General features: G+C 38.5%; 1 protein-coding gene across 9 annotated transcripts in view; it reads left to right on the top strand.

Moving 5' to 3' along the window:
• FOXN3 (forkhead box N3) overlaps window positions 1-16,137 on the top strand; it is a 212,251-nt gene extending 196,114 nt beyond the window's left edge. For 6 of the 9 annotated variants that reach the window (XM_082284248.1, XM_082284252.1, XM_082284249.1 and 3 more), the window contains 2 exons: window positions 6,081-6,104; window positions 8,716-16,137. In XM_082284248.1, the coding sequence (XP_082140374.1) occupies window positions 6,081-6,104; window positions 8,716-9,265 (574 nt within the window). In that variant the 3' untranslated portion in view covers window positions 9,266-16,137. The remainder of the gene's footprint in view (window positions 1-6,080; window positions 6,105-8,715) is intronic. The other 3 variants (XM_082284253.1, XM_082284251.1, XM_082284250.1) reach the window with 1 other exon arrangement.
• Window positions 16,138-16,643: the final 506 nt, after the last annotated feature.

Here is a 16,643-nt window from a genome sequence, read left to right as displayed (position 1 = left end):
GGAGGAGCTAGAACTGTTCTACTTCCAGGCCACTTGAAAACTTACTTTTGTAGGCATCCTCAAATTGCTGTGCTGTAAAGCTGTATATAGTTCAATTTTATATGTTTTCAAAGAACTGTTTCTCATGTTTTTTCCTTGCAGGTAGAGAACAGGATCTTTACCAGCTACCTGTTAATGTAGAGTTGGGAAATTAGGGATTTTACCCCTCCCTTGCTTATGTTCTTTTTGCTGTGTCTCACAGAAAAGCATTTATAATTAGTTAATGCAGACATTTCTAATTCTTTTTGTTCTCTTCTCCAGCCTTAGGCAGTATTAGAAATAGCTTGCTATGAATATATTCCTGGTGTGCATAATGTCTGCTTATATTTAAAATCTCCTGCAATATCCCCTCTTTTAATTCTTGAAAGGCAGATGGAGGCACAGACAAGAAGCTTTGAAATCTTTTGAGAAGTTAGGGGACTCCCTTCAACAGAGCAAGTTCAGCAGGAAGTTTTGTCTTGTTTCCCTCAGGGATAATACGATTCAGAATTTCTTTAGGAAGAAGATCAGTCTGGATTCACAGTGCTTCTTACAACATCATCTGGTCTTCTCAAAACTGGATACCTCTGTTATCAGTTCCTGTGAAAATTACACCGTTTCTTGGTGCCAACCCCTCTCCTCAGATACACAGGGCTAAATAGGACCTGTCATGTTGAGCTTTCATGGCATCTCATGAGAATAACTTCTGCTTATAATGTGCAGCAGGGGAAATTTACCACAGCATCCTTGCAGCCTTCTTTTGCAATTAAGAGTAGGAGGACTGCTCTGATTGTGCTGTCATTCCTGCATAGAGGACGAAGGTCCAATCAGGCTGGCAGGGGATGTTTTCAGACTTGTTTAGGTGCAGGAAGGTTGATTTTCCCTGCTAGTTTTTACCAGGAGGGAGGTCTGGGCAGCCATGGGAGGTGGTGAAGTCTCCTGTTAAGTTTTCTGCAGAAATTGTGTGCCTCTGCCTATATATTGAGAAGCCAGACAGCTTCTTTCTAAGACTTTTAAAATCAAATGTATATTTTCTTGAGAAGTGTTCCTTTGGTGCTGTAAATGGAAGGTCTAAAACCACCTAAAGTAGGTAGTTTTCATCATTCTCATAGAGGAGCACTAGCATTTTATGGGTAGCAGATAGTTGCATAGTAAATTAAACCTCTTAACTGTTTTTCTTTAGTTACCATATGTAGGAATCACAGATTCTCCTGTAAGGTGCTGGTCTTCTGTTGGGACTTTCTTGTTGTCTGAGCTGTTTATTTCATTTTGTGTCTTATTTCCTCAATATCTTAATGGTCTTTGGTTTTGTTGTCCCCCAAGCTGGTGCAAATAACTTGCAGTATGTTGTCCTGTTGTGCAGTGCCATTAGTGCCAAAACACAGTAACAAAAAGTTTGGTCTTGGGTTAAATTCACAGTTGTCGTTAGGTGGTGTGTTTTGACTAATCTGTTACTCAGAAAGGAGGCCAAAGCTATAGCACTGGACTACGAAGATGGAATCTGTGATTTCTGATGTGTTAGCTCCCATCAATAGGAAAGTTTACTGTGCTGTTCATCTTCAATAGTGTGACTGAATGCATTGGCATATTTTGTTCCTGCACAAGGTATTGATGTGTTGCTCTTCCCTTGCAATTACATGCAATTGCTTTATATTTTATATCTAAAATAAGGTACAATTGAATTAAGTACTTTGGGTTAAAAAAACCCTCCTGAAAATTATTTAACAAACATGATTTTCCGTGAATAAAGAGTTGCAATTGAGGAGATCATCGTTATTGTGGAGTGCATTTGGTTTAAATTGCACAAATAGGCCTTTCATTCCAAGCTAATCTACAAATGGAAAGGCATCACACACTATTTTTACTTTGAAAATCATCCTCTGGTGTTAAATCTCCACAGCAGAGCATAATTGGATGTGTTTTGACAGTAGCTTTTTATTTACTTTATTCACACCACTTTTAGCTTGTTTACCATCCATATTTTCCATGTTGTGGCTGACAAGTCTAAGACCCACCCAAAGACAGCAGGGAAAAATAGTGCTTCAAAGCTGCACAGCATGTAGCATGTCTCTAGCATGAGATCCATCATATTTTGGGTATATTTTTGGCAGACCATATCCCCATATAGTTCCCTGAGAGAAACTAAAAGTAAATGCCGTGATAGTCTGGACATGTAGAAAAGAAAATACTGACTGGCAGAGGTATTCAATGAAAGCAGGCAAAGCCAGTAGTTCCTTATGTGCAGCAAGGAGTTGGTTGTGAAAGTGAGCCCTTGCAGTTCCTATCATCATCCATTGGAAAAGATCTTTTAAATGTTTTCCTAGGAGGACTTCTGTGTTTGCTTTGGTAGGGACAGTCAAAGTGGCTGGTGCATATGGCATCATGTGTCTTGGCAAGGTGCACGAAGCTCCTACCATATATAATCACCTTGCACAGGAGTCAGGTATTACCTGTTACATCAGCCTCGGGAAGAGCACAAGCTTGAAAGTTGATCTCACATTTCAGACTACATAACGTCAGTTTCTGTACATCCATCAGACAGCCTCCACCATAATACTTGTGATTTTCTCCAGTTACCCATAGTGTGTGGGTGGTTAGTGACTATGTCTGAGTCCTGCTGCTGTGCAGTAGAACTACTGAACCTAAGCTTCATCTGCCTAATGTGGACAGATCCACTGAGGTGAGGCTGATGGAAATTCACCCCACAGAGAATTTTACCAGCTGTTTAGCATAGGCCTTGTAATTTGATTCAGGTTATTTTACAGAAGATGTTTTACAAAATAGCCTTGGTAAGTTTTTTTTTAAAAAACTTCTTTATGTGCTACATATGCCTAGGTAATTGGTTAGATTACTTTTGGTACAGTTTGTTAGAAATACCTTGGATTTTAAATTACTGCAGGTTAAAAATAAAAATTAATGGAAAATTACATGTTTTTTTTCCCATTTTATCCAATTCTTCACAAAACATTTGTAGTTTCTCTGTCCTGGTTTTGGCTGGGATGGAATTGATTTTCTTCCTCTAACCAGTACAGAGCTGTGTGTTGGATTTAGTATGAGAATAATGTTGATAAAATGCTGATGGTTTAGTTGCTGAGTAGCACTTGTCCCAAGTCAAGGACTTTTCTGTTTCCCATTCTCCGCCTGTGAGCAGGTGCACAAGAAGCTGAGAGGGAGCAGGGGCAGGACATTCTGTAAGGGGAATAAAGGGATATTCCATACCATAGAGCATCATGCCCTGTCCATAAACTGGGAGAGTTGGCAGGGAGGAGCTGATCACTCCTGAGGGATGGGTTGAGTTGGGAGCAGTTGCATTGTGCATCCTTTGTCTTTCTTGTGTTTTATTCCTCTTTTTGTTACCTCTCTTTTCCTCATCTTTGTCATTGTTGTCGTTCCTGGTTATTATTTACTTTATTTCAAAGTGTTCTTATCTCAACCCATGATTACCTTTTTCCGATTCTCCTCCCAGCCCCCCCTGGAGAAGGGAAGAGCAAGCAACTGCATGGTACATAGTTGCTGGCTGGGGTTAAACACAGACATTCTCAAGGAATCTCACAATTACCTGTAAATTGCAAACAAGCTTCCCAGAGAATTTCCCTCAGTAAAAAAATACTTCTATTCAAGTTTCCAAGATAAAATTTTTCTTTTTCATGAGGAAAGCAAGTGCACCTGCACTGGCAGAGCTACAGCTCTTCCTTGATTTTAGGAATTAAAAAAAATAAACAAAAAAACCCCAGAAAAACAACAAAACCCTCCAAAATGCAACCCTAACAAACCTTACCTACTTCATCATGAGTAGATTTTAAAATACCTGTTCTGCTCTTAATACCACAGCTCCTTATGCAGCTTCTGATCACTGGGGCATGACAAGAATGAGTTTTGTGCTTAACTTTTTTTGAAGATGGAAAATGGTTATTTAGGTTTATTTTTATTTTAAAATTATAGGGCAATTACTAGATTATTCCTTGGGCATAGCTTTTATTATTGTGACTATTTCTCATGCTGGCTTTATTTTTGCTTCTATTTTCCTCCTTTGAAGCAGCTATTCAAGCAGTGATTAAATAAACCAAACATAAGAAGCATGTGCAGAGTAGATGCCAAAGCATAAGTACAGTTATTATCATTCACTTACATTATCTGTGAACGATTATTTTTGCTTAGATAAAGGAATTGATAGGTATTTCCTTTCATAAATTCTTAATTGTATCTTTGTAGTGCTTATCACTGGCGTGATCAGCTTAACAAACCCCAAACCATCCTTGTTGCACTGCGTTCCCCTCCCCACCTGTAACGGGCAGGATGAGTTACCCTTGGGAGCCAAAGGAGTCCTTTAATAACTAAAGGACAATAGCGCTGACTTTCTTTGCAAAATGCACAGGGCTCCCTGTGTCTTAACATTAGATCTGCTGTTGATACTGCTGGCAGTTCATGAATGGTATTTACTGTAGTCCTTTGCACCAATTTTTCTCTGAAGTACCTTTGTAAGAGCTTCTGTCACTATTGTGAGCAACTCACTGTTGACTTTTAACTTAGTAACCCCAGACAGGAATTGTACAGCAAGTGAGCACCACTTATATTTCACATGCTTGCTCATCCTTCTGTCTGCTGGTCTGTAGTGGTTTTAAGAAGCAGTTCAACTAGCTGTAGCCAAAAGTTCTGACTGTCCTGAATTTCCCTTTGAAATAAAAAAAAAAAAAGTGTTGTTTTTTTTATTTTAGCAAACCTGGAACATGTCAAAGTCTACATACCCAGCTTACCTGTGCTGCTTTCTTTGTATCTTCTAACTGTGTATTTCCAGTTACATACAAAAACTGTCATCTATGGGTACACGGTATCTCTCATCCAGAAGGATCAGAGGTAGATTAAGGTGATATTTAAACTCCACATAGGTTTTTATTCATCAAAGGAATATACCTGTCTCAAGTGTGAAATACAGTAAGTATTTTTCAGCAAAACCTTTGCCATTTTACAAACAGAATGTGATTACCTATCTTTCTTTCAAGCTAGCAGAGAAATTTAAGAAGATATGCCAGTACTTGGTAAAATGACAGACTTACTTTTGTCTCATCCTGAGGAAGACCTCTCTTTGAAAGGCAGAGGTACTAACACTGTGCAAAGGATATTTCCTCTAACTTGAGACCCAGCTGCTGTGAGTCCCATCTGGCTTCTGATGACATCGGTAGCAAAATTCATATCCATTAACAACGGGAATGAAGTCAGACTTTCAGAAGTCCAAACTTACACCTGCACTGCTTGAGGATTGTGTCATTCTGCTACAACCAAATATTTAAAAAGAATCTGTGCACATTGCTTTAGGCTCAGATCCCTCAAGTAAATAAGACAGTCCATGTCAGTAAGCTGAAAAGCTCTAGAGACTGTCCCATGGACTTTCCTGAAAGAGCAAGCCACTGCTTTAAAACATGAATATATGTCAGTTTCTGGGAATTTTGAAATAAAGTTCTGAACAAAAAAAGGGGAAAATGAGGTATCACTCAAAATAAATTTCCCCTCATTGTTATAGTAAGCACAGAATTCTTAAATATCTTTTCTTCCCCTCCATAATTTAAAAATACTCAACATCAGAGCAAGTGCTTGTTAATCTATTTGTTTCAGTAACAAAGTGAGAATTACAACCAGAGCTGTGAGCAAAAATAGATTGAGCTAGCCAAAATCTGTCTCCTGAAACCCAGGGGAGTTCTGTCCCCTGATGGTCTAGATTGAACTAAGTAGATCACAGATTTATTTTGTAATGAATATATGATGGTGTAAGAGCAATGTAGAGCTTGAGAATGTCTCAGAAGTGTGTGTGGAATATGAATTGTTCAGATATTAGTTCATTCAACTCTTAATAATCTGCTAATATCAGTTATAAGTAATTCATCTAATGTGTGAGCTATTGCATATTAAGATACAGATCAGATTAATTTACTTTCAGGGTACATGACTTTTGATGTTGTGAATATCCTAAAGCACTCTGCCTGTATAACTTTTTACTTTTCTGCAAATATCCTTTGCTAATTCTCTCCTTGACCTCCTTTCTCTTCCTTTTGTATTTCCTCAAGCAGAACTGGTTGGAAATCTTTCAAAATGTAAGTGAAACACAAAGATTTTTCTGAGATGCAAATGCTGTCCATTTCCTGACCAGTTCCACCATAGAACCCTTTCTTGTGAAGTGTATTGGTATTTCCTTTTCGCCCCCTTTTTTTTTTTGAGCAATTCCTTTTTTGCACCTCTTTGTGAACTTCTGTTTTTCTTTACCAGCATCTCTGCAGACACTCACTGTGGGATGCTAACCCCATAGTACACCTTCCCCTGGGATGTCCCTCTGTACTCCCCAGGCATTTCATTCTATTTTTATGCTGATTTGGAAGATTTGGGATCTGGATTAAGTCCACAGGCAGAGCTTTTGAATCCAAATTATAGTCCCCTTATATAAAGGCAACACTGGAGACTCCGGAGTAGGGCAAGTCAGGGATATTTCTTTGGCACGTGGTTGTGCTGCTCCCTGGAGCTGTGGCTTTCCTTTTATTGACAGTCTCGTGGTACAAACTAACAAGAGTAGATCTAGATAGCATAGAGGGCGTCTTGGTTTAAATCCCATCCATTAGAAGCCTTGTTCACTGACAGTCAGTAGGAATCTCATTTGAGTTCCCACCTATTCTGCCCTGTATTTGTTTCCTTGGAGCAAGAATTGATTGTTATTTTTTAATGGAAGATTAGTAATGTGTGCTTTTTAGTGAGCCAAATTGCTCTGACTTTCAGCTGCCTAGTAAAATCAAGTAAGTTTAATTTTATGCTAATTTATGATCATTTTTAACATCTGTAAATGTAAATTTACCCAAAAAATGAAGAATCTGTCACTTAAAATGCATCACATGCTTCCTTGTAATGGCTGATCTTAAGGAGTTGGTTATAAATTCACCTTACAACTAGCTTAGTATGGATGATTTCTTCTTCTAAGCATTTGGCATCCTCTAATGACAACCCCTGCAGTTGCAAGCCATCACAGAGTAAATGCAGCTGGCTTGCTGCACAATCATGAATGACATTGCACTTAGTTATTAATAATTGAAGGAGCTTTGTGTATTCCTTCTGGGTTCTATACGGAATTTATGGATCATACATCTACTCAGAAATCTAGGCAAAAGTAATTTTGTTGAGCAAAAGAGGTTGGCAAGAGGCTTTCTTTGCTAATAAGTGTACCTTCTATTCTATACATTTCTTTGAAAACACTGTAAATAACATTTGGAATGACCGATGAATTTGCTGCCTTCTAGCATTGTCCTGTCACTGATTCATAAATGCAAGGGGGTTTCTTATCTCAGCGAGCTCTTGCAGCCAAGGGCATTTAGATGAACGGGAACTGTGAAATTATATACCGCTCTTATTTTTCCCACCTTTCAACCTTACATGTCAGAAATGGATAACACTCTGCTGTTTCTTGTGTGAGGAAACCATACATGAGATCCATTGCCTGAAACCTAAAGTACTTTCCCTTTTTTAAAGTAGAAGAGCAGTAATACTCTGGACTTGCCACTGTGCCATTCCTTTTAAGAAACATATGTGTTCAGTGTGTGCATTTAAGAAAGGGGTTTAATCCAACACTGCCACAAGTGTGCAAAAGCACTCCAGTGGTAGCACAAAGATGGCAAGAGAAAAATCAGTTTTAAATCAGTTTGTCATGTAATGGTTTAAAGAGCCTTCCTTTTTTGTTGGATTTTTTTTTAACAGACAGGTTCAAGGCTGGTAAACTGGCAGGTGGCAGTGATGATGGCTTCAGTCAAAGACAAGCATCATACTCTCCTTCTTTTCAGAAGGAGTTAAGTATTGCACAGAGTCAGTGCCTTCTTAAATAGTATTGTAAGCATGATGTTCTGTTTTTTAAAGTCAATGGCGATGCTCTAATACTTTTCAGTCCAGAAAAAAAACCTGTGAGTTTTTAAATATATCATGCTGCAGTAGTTCCCACAGCACAGGGTGCCATAAAACCAAAGGAAGAAATGACAACTTCTAGAGAAAATCCAGATTTATTTTTTCTACTGCTTGTTTTGAACATGTTCTGATATTTTCTTGGCAGCTAGTGGCTTAAGATTGTAGTGCTTTTAAGGTTATTTATTAACTGATCAGAATCAGAACTGGGACTGGACCTGGTTGCTCCTTTTCTTGGAAAGAGTCCTAAATAAAAGTTGTTCCACTTCCAGGAGAAATACCTCCTGCACTTGGAATGCTAGAGCTGGAAAGTGTCTTTCAGAGGAGGCAAGGAATTACCCCAGAAAGCTAGTGTCTCTTCCCCACGTTTTTGGTAGTATCACTTTATATGAAAAAGAAGAGGAGCTATTTATGCAGCTTATTAGAGTTTATTTATCCAGCAGATAAAATAATGTTGGGAGTTTTTAATTTTTGGAAGTGTAAACTATTACATGAAATTTAAATCAGTACTGTTTACACATCATTTATTTGTAACCATCCCCTACTTGTTCCTGCCTCTTTGTGCTGTTTTGCATCCTTTGGCTTGTTTTGTATGTCAAGTCCAATCTATGAGCAATTAGGCTTTGAAACCAGCTTGCATGGACATTACTTTGATAGTCACCATTTCAGTTGTAATTTCAATTTATCTGTCAGTTGGCTTTATCATCTTTTGCTTTGAAGCAAGATCATATCTCTGTGGCTTCTAAGACTCCTTGGATTTTTTTTCTACAGGAATGGAATAACAAACTGCCGGATGCGGACGGAAAGTGAACAGTCCTGTGGCTCTCCAGTTGTTAGCGGTGACCCAAAGGAGGATCACAACTACAGCAGTGCCAAATCTTCCAACCACAGGAGCACATCACCTGCTAGTGACTCCGTTTCCTCTTCCTCTGCTGACGACCAGTATGAATTTGCAACTAAAGGTAGCCAAGACAGCAGTGAAGGAAGTGAAGTTAGCTTCCAGAGCCACGAGAGCCATAGTGAAACAGAAGAGGAGGACAAAAAGCAAAGTCGGAAGGAGACCAAGGATTCTTTAGCTGACAGTGGATATGCATCCCAGCACAAGAAAAGGCAACACTTAATGAAGGCAAAAAAAGTACCAAGTGACACACTGCCTCTTAAAAAGAGACGTACAGAAAAGCCCCCTGAGAGTGACGATGAGGAGATGAAAGAAGCAGCAGGATCACTCCTGCATTTAGCAGGAATTCGATCCTGTTTGAACAACATCACCAATCGGACGGCAAAGGGGCAGAAAGAGCAAAAGGAAACCACAAAAAATTAGAACAAATCAATGATTTGTTTGAACTTACAAAGTTTTGTTTCAGCACGTCAGGTGAATTCTAATGATTTGTGGCAATATCAGCAATTTTTTCCTGTTTTGTTTTTCTTCTATTTCTTTTTGTTTTGTTTCTTTGGGGTTTTTTTTTCTTTTTTTTGACCCTTAAGATTTTTATTTTTAAAGGAGATCGAAGCCATAGAACTCATACTGACACTCAGCTAATTTACAAAAGCTTTTCATTTTTGAAGACAAAAAGTTAACAAAAAAAGAAAGCCAAAATCGCCATTGCTTTCTCCAGCTTGTCAAAAATGCATGGTTGAATACGCAGTGATATCAACATTAATGTGATGGGAGTAAAATTGGGCACTTGGAAATCCCTCTTATAGCAGAAGAGCTGTGCATAATTTAGTATTCATTCAGGCCTGGCCCTTAAGAATTTTTTTTATGGCCTTACAATTGGGTTAGAAGCGAATGTGAATAAAGAGATTTGTGGGAAAGAGGAGGCGCGTACTTCTCAACCAAGAACCATCTAGTGGCACTTGGATATGTTGTGCCATACAAGTCTTTGGACAGCCACTGGTGGCAACCGTGCAAGCAGCAATGCACTTCTAGTGTGTCACGTATTCTGTGTGGCTCATAATGTGACGACTGATAACTCTTAAGTTTGAGGAAATTTAAACTATGTATGCAATGGGTTTCAGTGAAATAATGAAATGGGAGGGGGGTCACTGTTAGTAGCATCGTTAACCATTGAACTCTGTCTTCTATATTAAATTGAAAGAATGTTCAAAAAGCCATAAGCCTGAAGATTGGCACTGCGTGCAAAAATAATAGTAATAGGGAAAAACAAACTATGTCTTCTAAACTGCCTGAGTGAAAAGCAATCAAGTCTAAGAAATTGCAGTAGATACAATGTACATCAGAATCTTTCTCTGTGGATCACATCCTTGATCTAACTGGGGAAACAAAGCTACAAAACCTGCCATTAGTAGTATTCTGTATTTAAAAATAGAAGGAAACCATACTGGTGAACAGTAAAATTCAGAAGTTCAACAAAAGAGCTCCTACACTGCCCTCAGAAATGAGTATGCAGTGACCATCAGTCAGGATTCATCTGTGCAAAAATAAAACAAATTTCCAGATTCAACCAGCATAGCCAGCAGAAGAAATTTGATCCACATTGCATGGATTCTTTAGGGAACGGGGGAAAACAAAAAAGCAAACGATTTTTTTTATTCAAAGATGACAAAGTTCTTGTAAGGTAAATAATGTATTTAGCATGAAGCATGAATTATTTTCATATAAATATAGAAAATAGAGAAAAAGGCTATGCCTCTAATTTTTAAGCCCTTAGGCTTAGAGTTTGTTTTTGGGGTTTTTTTTTTTTTTATTTTGTTTTTGTTTTTCTTTTGATTCTTTTTTGTTGTTGTTGGGGTTTTTTTGAAGCAGGTGTTTAAGGTTTAACCTTCTTCAGGGACAAACACTGACTGTTGGGGAACTTACTCTGCAATATTAAAAAATAAAATCTTCATGCTCTGGTAGGGCTTGGATGGTTGAATTATACTGCCTTGTCTGCACATTCAGCCCCCCTCTCCCTACTTCTGTTTAAAAAAAGAAAAAAAAAAAGAAAAAAGTAAAAGTGTGTCCTTTCTTCGTCTGTACATGTGTAACATGACGCAATAATCTGAGGGCAAATTTAGTAGTGAGTGTGTATGACATAATCAAGAGAATAATGGGAGGTTAATTGAGGAAAACTCTCTGATTTGATTCAGGAATAAGTAGACAAGAAAATAGCTTTGCTAATTTGCCATGAAAAAATGAAGTTAGTTAAGAGCCTTATGGAGGTGTCTGGATAAAAACCAGTGTTACAGAGAGTGTAATTCAGGTACAGTGCTACTCTCCTGGTAAGGATAACTATGAGACTGAAAATCACTACAGCAGAGAGAAGCTGTGAAATAAACAGAACAGTCTCTCTCACCTGGATTCTTGCATTTGGCATGAAAAATTCTACACTTAGAATATCCTAGAGGCAAAAAGAAAATCCCAAGAATCAACCACTTAAGAGAACAAAGTGGTTGGTTTCTTAAAGAGTATAGGTTTAGATTTATCACTAACAGCTGTTTCAGGCAGCAGTTTCACCAAGATGGATCTAGTTTATGAAGAGTGAGTTTAAAAAGGGTTTGACTTCCTACTCAGTGCAGTGAGCTAGAAGTTGTATTTGGAGATGCCTGTGATGTGTGTGTTCAGTTAGGAGGTGGAAGGACTGGAGGGCAGGCTGGTCTGGACCTGGTTCTGTGCTCCACAAGCATTTTGTAAAGAACAGGGCAGCACGACATCTCAGCCAGCATGTCCTGGGATCCAGGAGCTGCCTGACAGCTGCCAGAGCTCAGCACAACTGCCAGCTTTGGAAATAAGGAAGGAGAGAGCCGTGGATAGTGCAAGAAACAGCCTTGTTCCTCTCAAGTTTGCAGAGGCCAATGCATGCAGGGTTTATTCCCAGCATTAGTTAAGTCAGGAGTACATAGATACTAACTTTTGTTGGCTGCCTGCAGCCCTTGAGATAATGTTGGGGAAAACAGGAAGGACCAGTCCCTTGGCCAAGTAGCACAGAGATGAATGAGCCATAACGTTTCCCTTGTCAGACTGGGATCATCAGCTTCTTCCCAGGTCCATGCTCTCTACAGCCAAAGTCTACAGGCAGTGAACCACACAACCCTGTACAAGAGAACTTGTTCTTCATCTTCTACAGACTTTTGGGAGAGTCATTTGAAATAGAAAATACTACAGTATCGCTTTGCCACCACCTTTGCTCATAAACGCATAGTTGTCTCAGTTCAGGAGTGGCTTAATACTATCAAAAACAGCACTGAAGAATCGAGTGGCAGAAAATACAAGCCATGGCTCAGCATCTCTGTCCTCCAGGGAAAGCTACGTGTTTGTGTGCCAGTGGCCAGATTCTGTCCACAACACTAATTCCAGAGCAACTTCTCTGATTGCAGTGTGTCAGTGCAAATGAGATCAGTATCTGCTGAACAAGAAGTACCATTCATTAATGTGGACTCTTGGTGGCTAAATATATAATTACCACTAGTATTACTCATCTTAGAAAACAGTCATTTTGCATAAATATCTAATTAGGCAAGTTATCTTTATGCAGATATATATATAGATATATATATATATAACACCTATCTAAGACTTCAACAACTCCTCTATATATTTGCTGGTAAACCTAAAATGTTGGCAAGCATCTATTTTCATGTAAAATTTGTTTCTCCTAGTCTGATCTGCTAGGAAGGTATTCTTTGGTAGGATTTTACAAAGTTATGTTCAGGAACCAGCAGTTTAGGCTGCCATCAATGGATTATTTCTGGTGTTTAAAAACAACTTGTCCTTATTGATGCTTACTCTGACTGTTGATGAGAACTACATAATTTGGATTTTATAAAATATTTAGGAGTCACCTTTTAAACCATATTTGTGCCTGGCTGACAGTGGCAACTTTGTCAGAACTGGTTCTACTCCATCAGAGAAGTTCTCTCTTTTTTTTGTAAGAACTGAAATTGATTTGTTTTCCAAGAAATGCAATGTCGGCTTTTAATGGAGTTGTCTTTACTTCAAGTGAATGATGTCAAAACGGAGTGGTAATTGCACTGTATTACAAACTCTCTCACTTGCCAGATATGAGGTGGTGTGGTTTTGCTTGTTGGCTTTCCTTTTAAGCCATTTTGGGGTGAGAAGTTGTCAAATCTCTAACTTTCCATTCTTCTCACTCTATCAGTATTGCCAAATTAATGTTTTTCCAAGACAGGTGGGGGCTAGGTCAGCAAGTATTCAGTGGCAAGTTTCACATAGGCATGAATTGTAAGGGTTGCTGGACTTCATGGCGGGTTCCTTTGGAATATGCCTTTTGCAGCAAGAAGCTCTTGCAGACCAGAGCTAATGCCATAAGCAGATTTCACCGGTGTCTCCAGGGAGGTGAAATCTGCTGATCATGCTTGCATTCTGCAAGCAGCTGGATGTCCTACTGCATTTTGGTGCAGATTCTCCTTGCATTTAAAAATGCAAGCACAGGTCCTGAACAGCTTAAATGTATCACCCCATAGCTGTTTCTGAAAGCAGTCTGCTGCTGATCTTCTCCTGGCAAAACTGGCAGTAGTTCTACGAAGATCACAGGGCTTTCCAGCTGAAAAGCCAATGTGGGAGCAAGGAGGTGTGCCCTGTAGGACTAGAGAACTGTCCTGAGACTCTGCTCTTCTCTCCAGCAATTAAGTTGAGGTTCATATTCTGGTTCCTCTCATACCTTAACGGGAGAAGGGAATCCCAGAGGAGATACACTGGCTGCCAGTGTTCAGCTGAATTACTGTCTACCTGTGGAAAAGATACAGAAAAAAGCTGGAGGCTGCATTCTTCACTGGAGTGAGGTAGAGATACATCAACATATTTTAGCAGAGAATGAAATCCTAAATTGTACACCAAATGGCGCCACAGATAAAATTACCAAAACAACACTTTGTCCTGGTTTCTTGGTAGCGGTAACTTACTTTCACTGAGATTTTGGCTCCCATCCCAATCCATATAAAGAGGTACATCACAGAATCATAAAATATGCTGAGTTGGAAAGGACCCATCCGACTCCCGGCCCTGCACAGGACACCCCAAGAATCACACCATGTGCCTGAGAGTGCACAATCTGAGGTTTTCTGGAACTTGAAGGTGTCTGGTCTCCTTTGCAGTCAGTGGAGCTATAGACACCCAAGTGCTCCTGGAAGCCTTTACAGTTTCACTACTACTATTATTATTGTTATTACAATTTTTGTCTTAATCTGACCATACGCATTTTTGAAAACATTACTCTCCCGTGCTCCAGGATCAAAATAAAACTACTGATAGAATGCATTTCCAATGCAATTTACTTCACTTCATGGAGAATGCAAACCCAGCTCCTTTGGGCACATCACTACTGCCTGAATAGCTCATTGGCATATTTTATAGGAAATATTTTGAAACATTTTCTTGACTTTGCCACCAAAAGAGCATTTGAACCATGCGTCCTCCTGATGGTAACAGAGTATCAGTGTTGACCGTCTGACCAGTTAAGTTTTAGTAGTGTTCTTCACAGCCCTCCAGTAATATATCAAACACTGTTATGCACATAATGCAGCACTGTGATCTAATTTAAATAATACTTTTTTATTATTTATACTACTCTATGTAATATACATCAACACTTTGCTATATAACCTAAGTGATAACCCTCTTCTTAGTTACCTGCCAAACTCTGAATTTCTGTTTGGTTTATATTGCAATTAGCACAGTTACCAAGTTGTAATGATGTCTCTTTTCCTTTGAAATGGGATGTGTAAGTCAAACTATACATTTTGTGTGTTTCTGTTTTGAGATGAAGTTTATAAGGATTTACACACAACATTCGGTGTTCTGTATAAATCTGCATACGTTTGTAAATTCATCTGTTAATCCCCTTTTATTTAGAAAGTTTTAATTGATGGTGGTTTATTAGGGGTTTTTATTTTTGCATTTTTATTTTTAGTACTGGTTATTCTTGAATTAAGCAGAGACTTGTCAGCTGGGTTGCTTTATCTTTGATCATGTACATGACCTTATAATTCTTCCACAGTTCAGCAAACAAGTACTAGCTTCACTGACCAAAAAAAAAGTCTCAACCTAATGTGTCTATGGTGCTGTATTTTGCTGGTATACATTTAAAACCAGAAATGATTTAAAGGTCACTTTTGAGTTATTCTAATAAGTAGCCTTTCCTGGTTTGGGGAGTTTGGGTTTTGTTTTAGCATTGAAAACAAGGTATATTTATCTGAAGCTATGTAATGGTTTTTCTACTGTATCACATTTCCTTTTGCAAAGAGGGGAATATTGACGTGATGTAACATCCTTTCACAGTCAGTGGAAGGGGGTTTTGTTTCACTTTTTTAGTTTCAGTGGATTTCGTTAGGCTTTGGATCAGGCCAGCAGTTACAGGAGCTCATCATCTGAGGGTTTAAGGGATAAATGACAGCTTGTGCTGGCCTTCAGTGCTAGAAGGGATTTTACCGAATACTAAAACTACATGCTGGACTCTGGAGTGGCTGACAATCTAGAAATGGGAATCTTTTTCATTTGTTTACTCTGGCCTGAAATCCTAAGACCTTCTCTTTTTTTGTTTGGATGACATTGAACTTGAGTACATTTTTAAGTTACTAGAGCATTGTACATTTTCTGAGTATGTGTGTGAGACAGCAATTGAAAGTCATACCTGTATCTGATAACCAGTTCCATGCCTGCATCATTCACACTCACTACTTAAAACTGCCATGATGTAAAATGTTGGGGGGAATGATTTGTGTGTGTATGAAAAGCATTATGAACTTGTACATTTTTTTATACTCTGATCTGTAATTTCTGAAGTATTTTGTTTTACAGAAAAAGTGATAAAGCAATCAAAAGACCAAGAGATTTAGTATCAATGCTTAAGGGTCACAGGACCTTAACTGGCCAATAAGTTAATTTAGTACAGTGATAAGCCAATTTTTTTTCCTGTACTTGGTGTCTGAAACTGCCAATTTCATCAATATTAAAATACGAACTGTGACGGGGAATGAACAGTGATGTTAAGTTGTATTTGTGTTTACCTAAATGAGCAGTCCGAAGGCAAGTGCAATCAGCTGATCTTTAGGAAATATGAAATTGTTGATTTAGAGGCATACTTGCATTTTACATTTTCTTGATGTGTAATCATATTGCCAAAGACAAACTATTTCATCAATTATTATTGTAAATAACACTTTCCCAAAACCTACCATAAAGTTTCTGTGATGTATTGTCTTCCAGTTGCAATAAAAATTACTGAGTTGCATCAATTGAAGAAGTGTATTTCTCTGAATATTGGTTTCAGAATATGCCCACGTAGTAAGATGGAACAACGGTGGTTGTTTTGGTTTGGGGTTTTTTAACAAATTAATTCCTTCATTATTAAGTAGTTCTGGCCCTTATGGGATGTTGCCTGTATCTTCACTGCTGCAGATACCAGCTCATGTTAATTTCCTGTCATGTGCAAATGGCTAGACAAATTAAACCATGTTAAGTTAGGGTCTGATCTTCCTTTCTCATCAGTTTTGCAGCCCAGAAACAAAGCTGAATTCCTTGGGAATTGTTGGGGTATTTTTTGGGTTTTTTTTTTTTAGTTAGCAACAATCAGAAGAGATCCAGTAATAAAATGTCTAATGGCATATATATAACATCCTGAAAAACATAGCTTTGTAATCTGTGCATCAATCCTCCCACCTAAGTCTAGAGCTGAAGAAAACAGTGCAAAAGGATTCTCTTCAGAGAATGAGTAATAGGGGGTATAAAAAATTGTAATGGT

The sequence above is a fragment of the Coloeus monedula genome (genome assembly GCF_965178545.1).
Source record: "Coloeus monedula genome assembly, chromosome: 6".
NCBI classification, from domain to species: domain Eukaryota; kingdom Metazoa; phylum Chordata; class Aves; order Passeriformes; family Corvidae; genus Coloeus; species Coloeus monedula.
The sequence above is the reverse complement of the archived record's forward strand: the minus strand, read 5'-3'. Positions and strand labels throughout refer to the sequence as shown.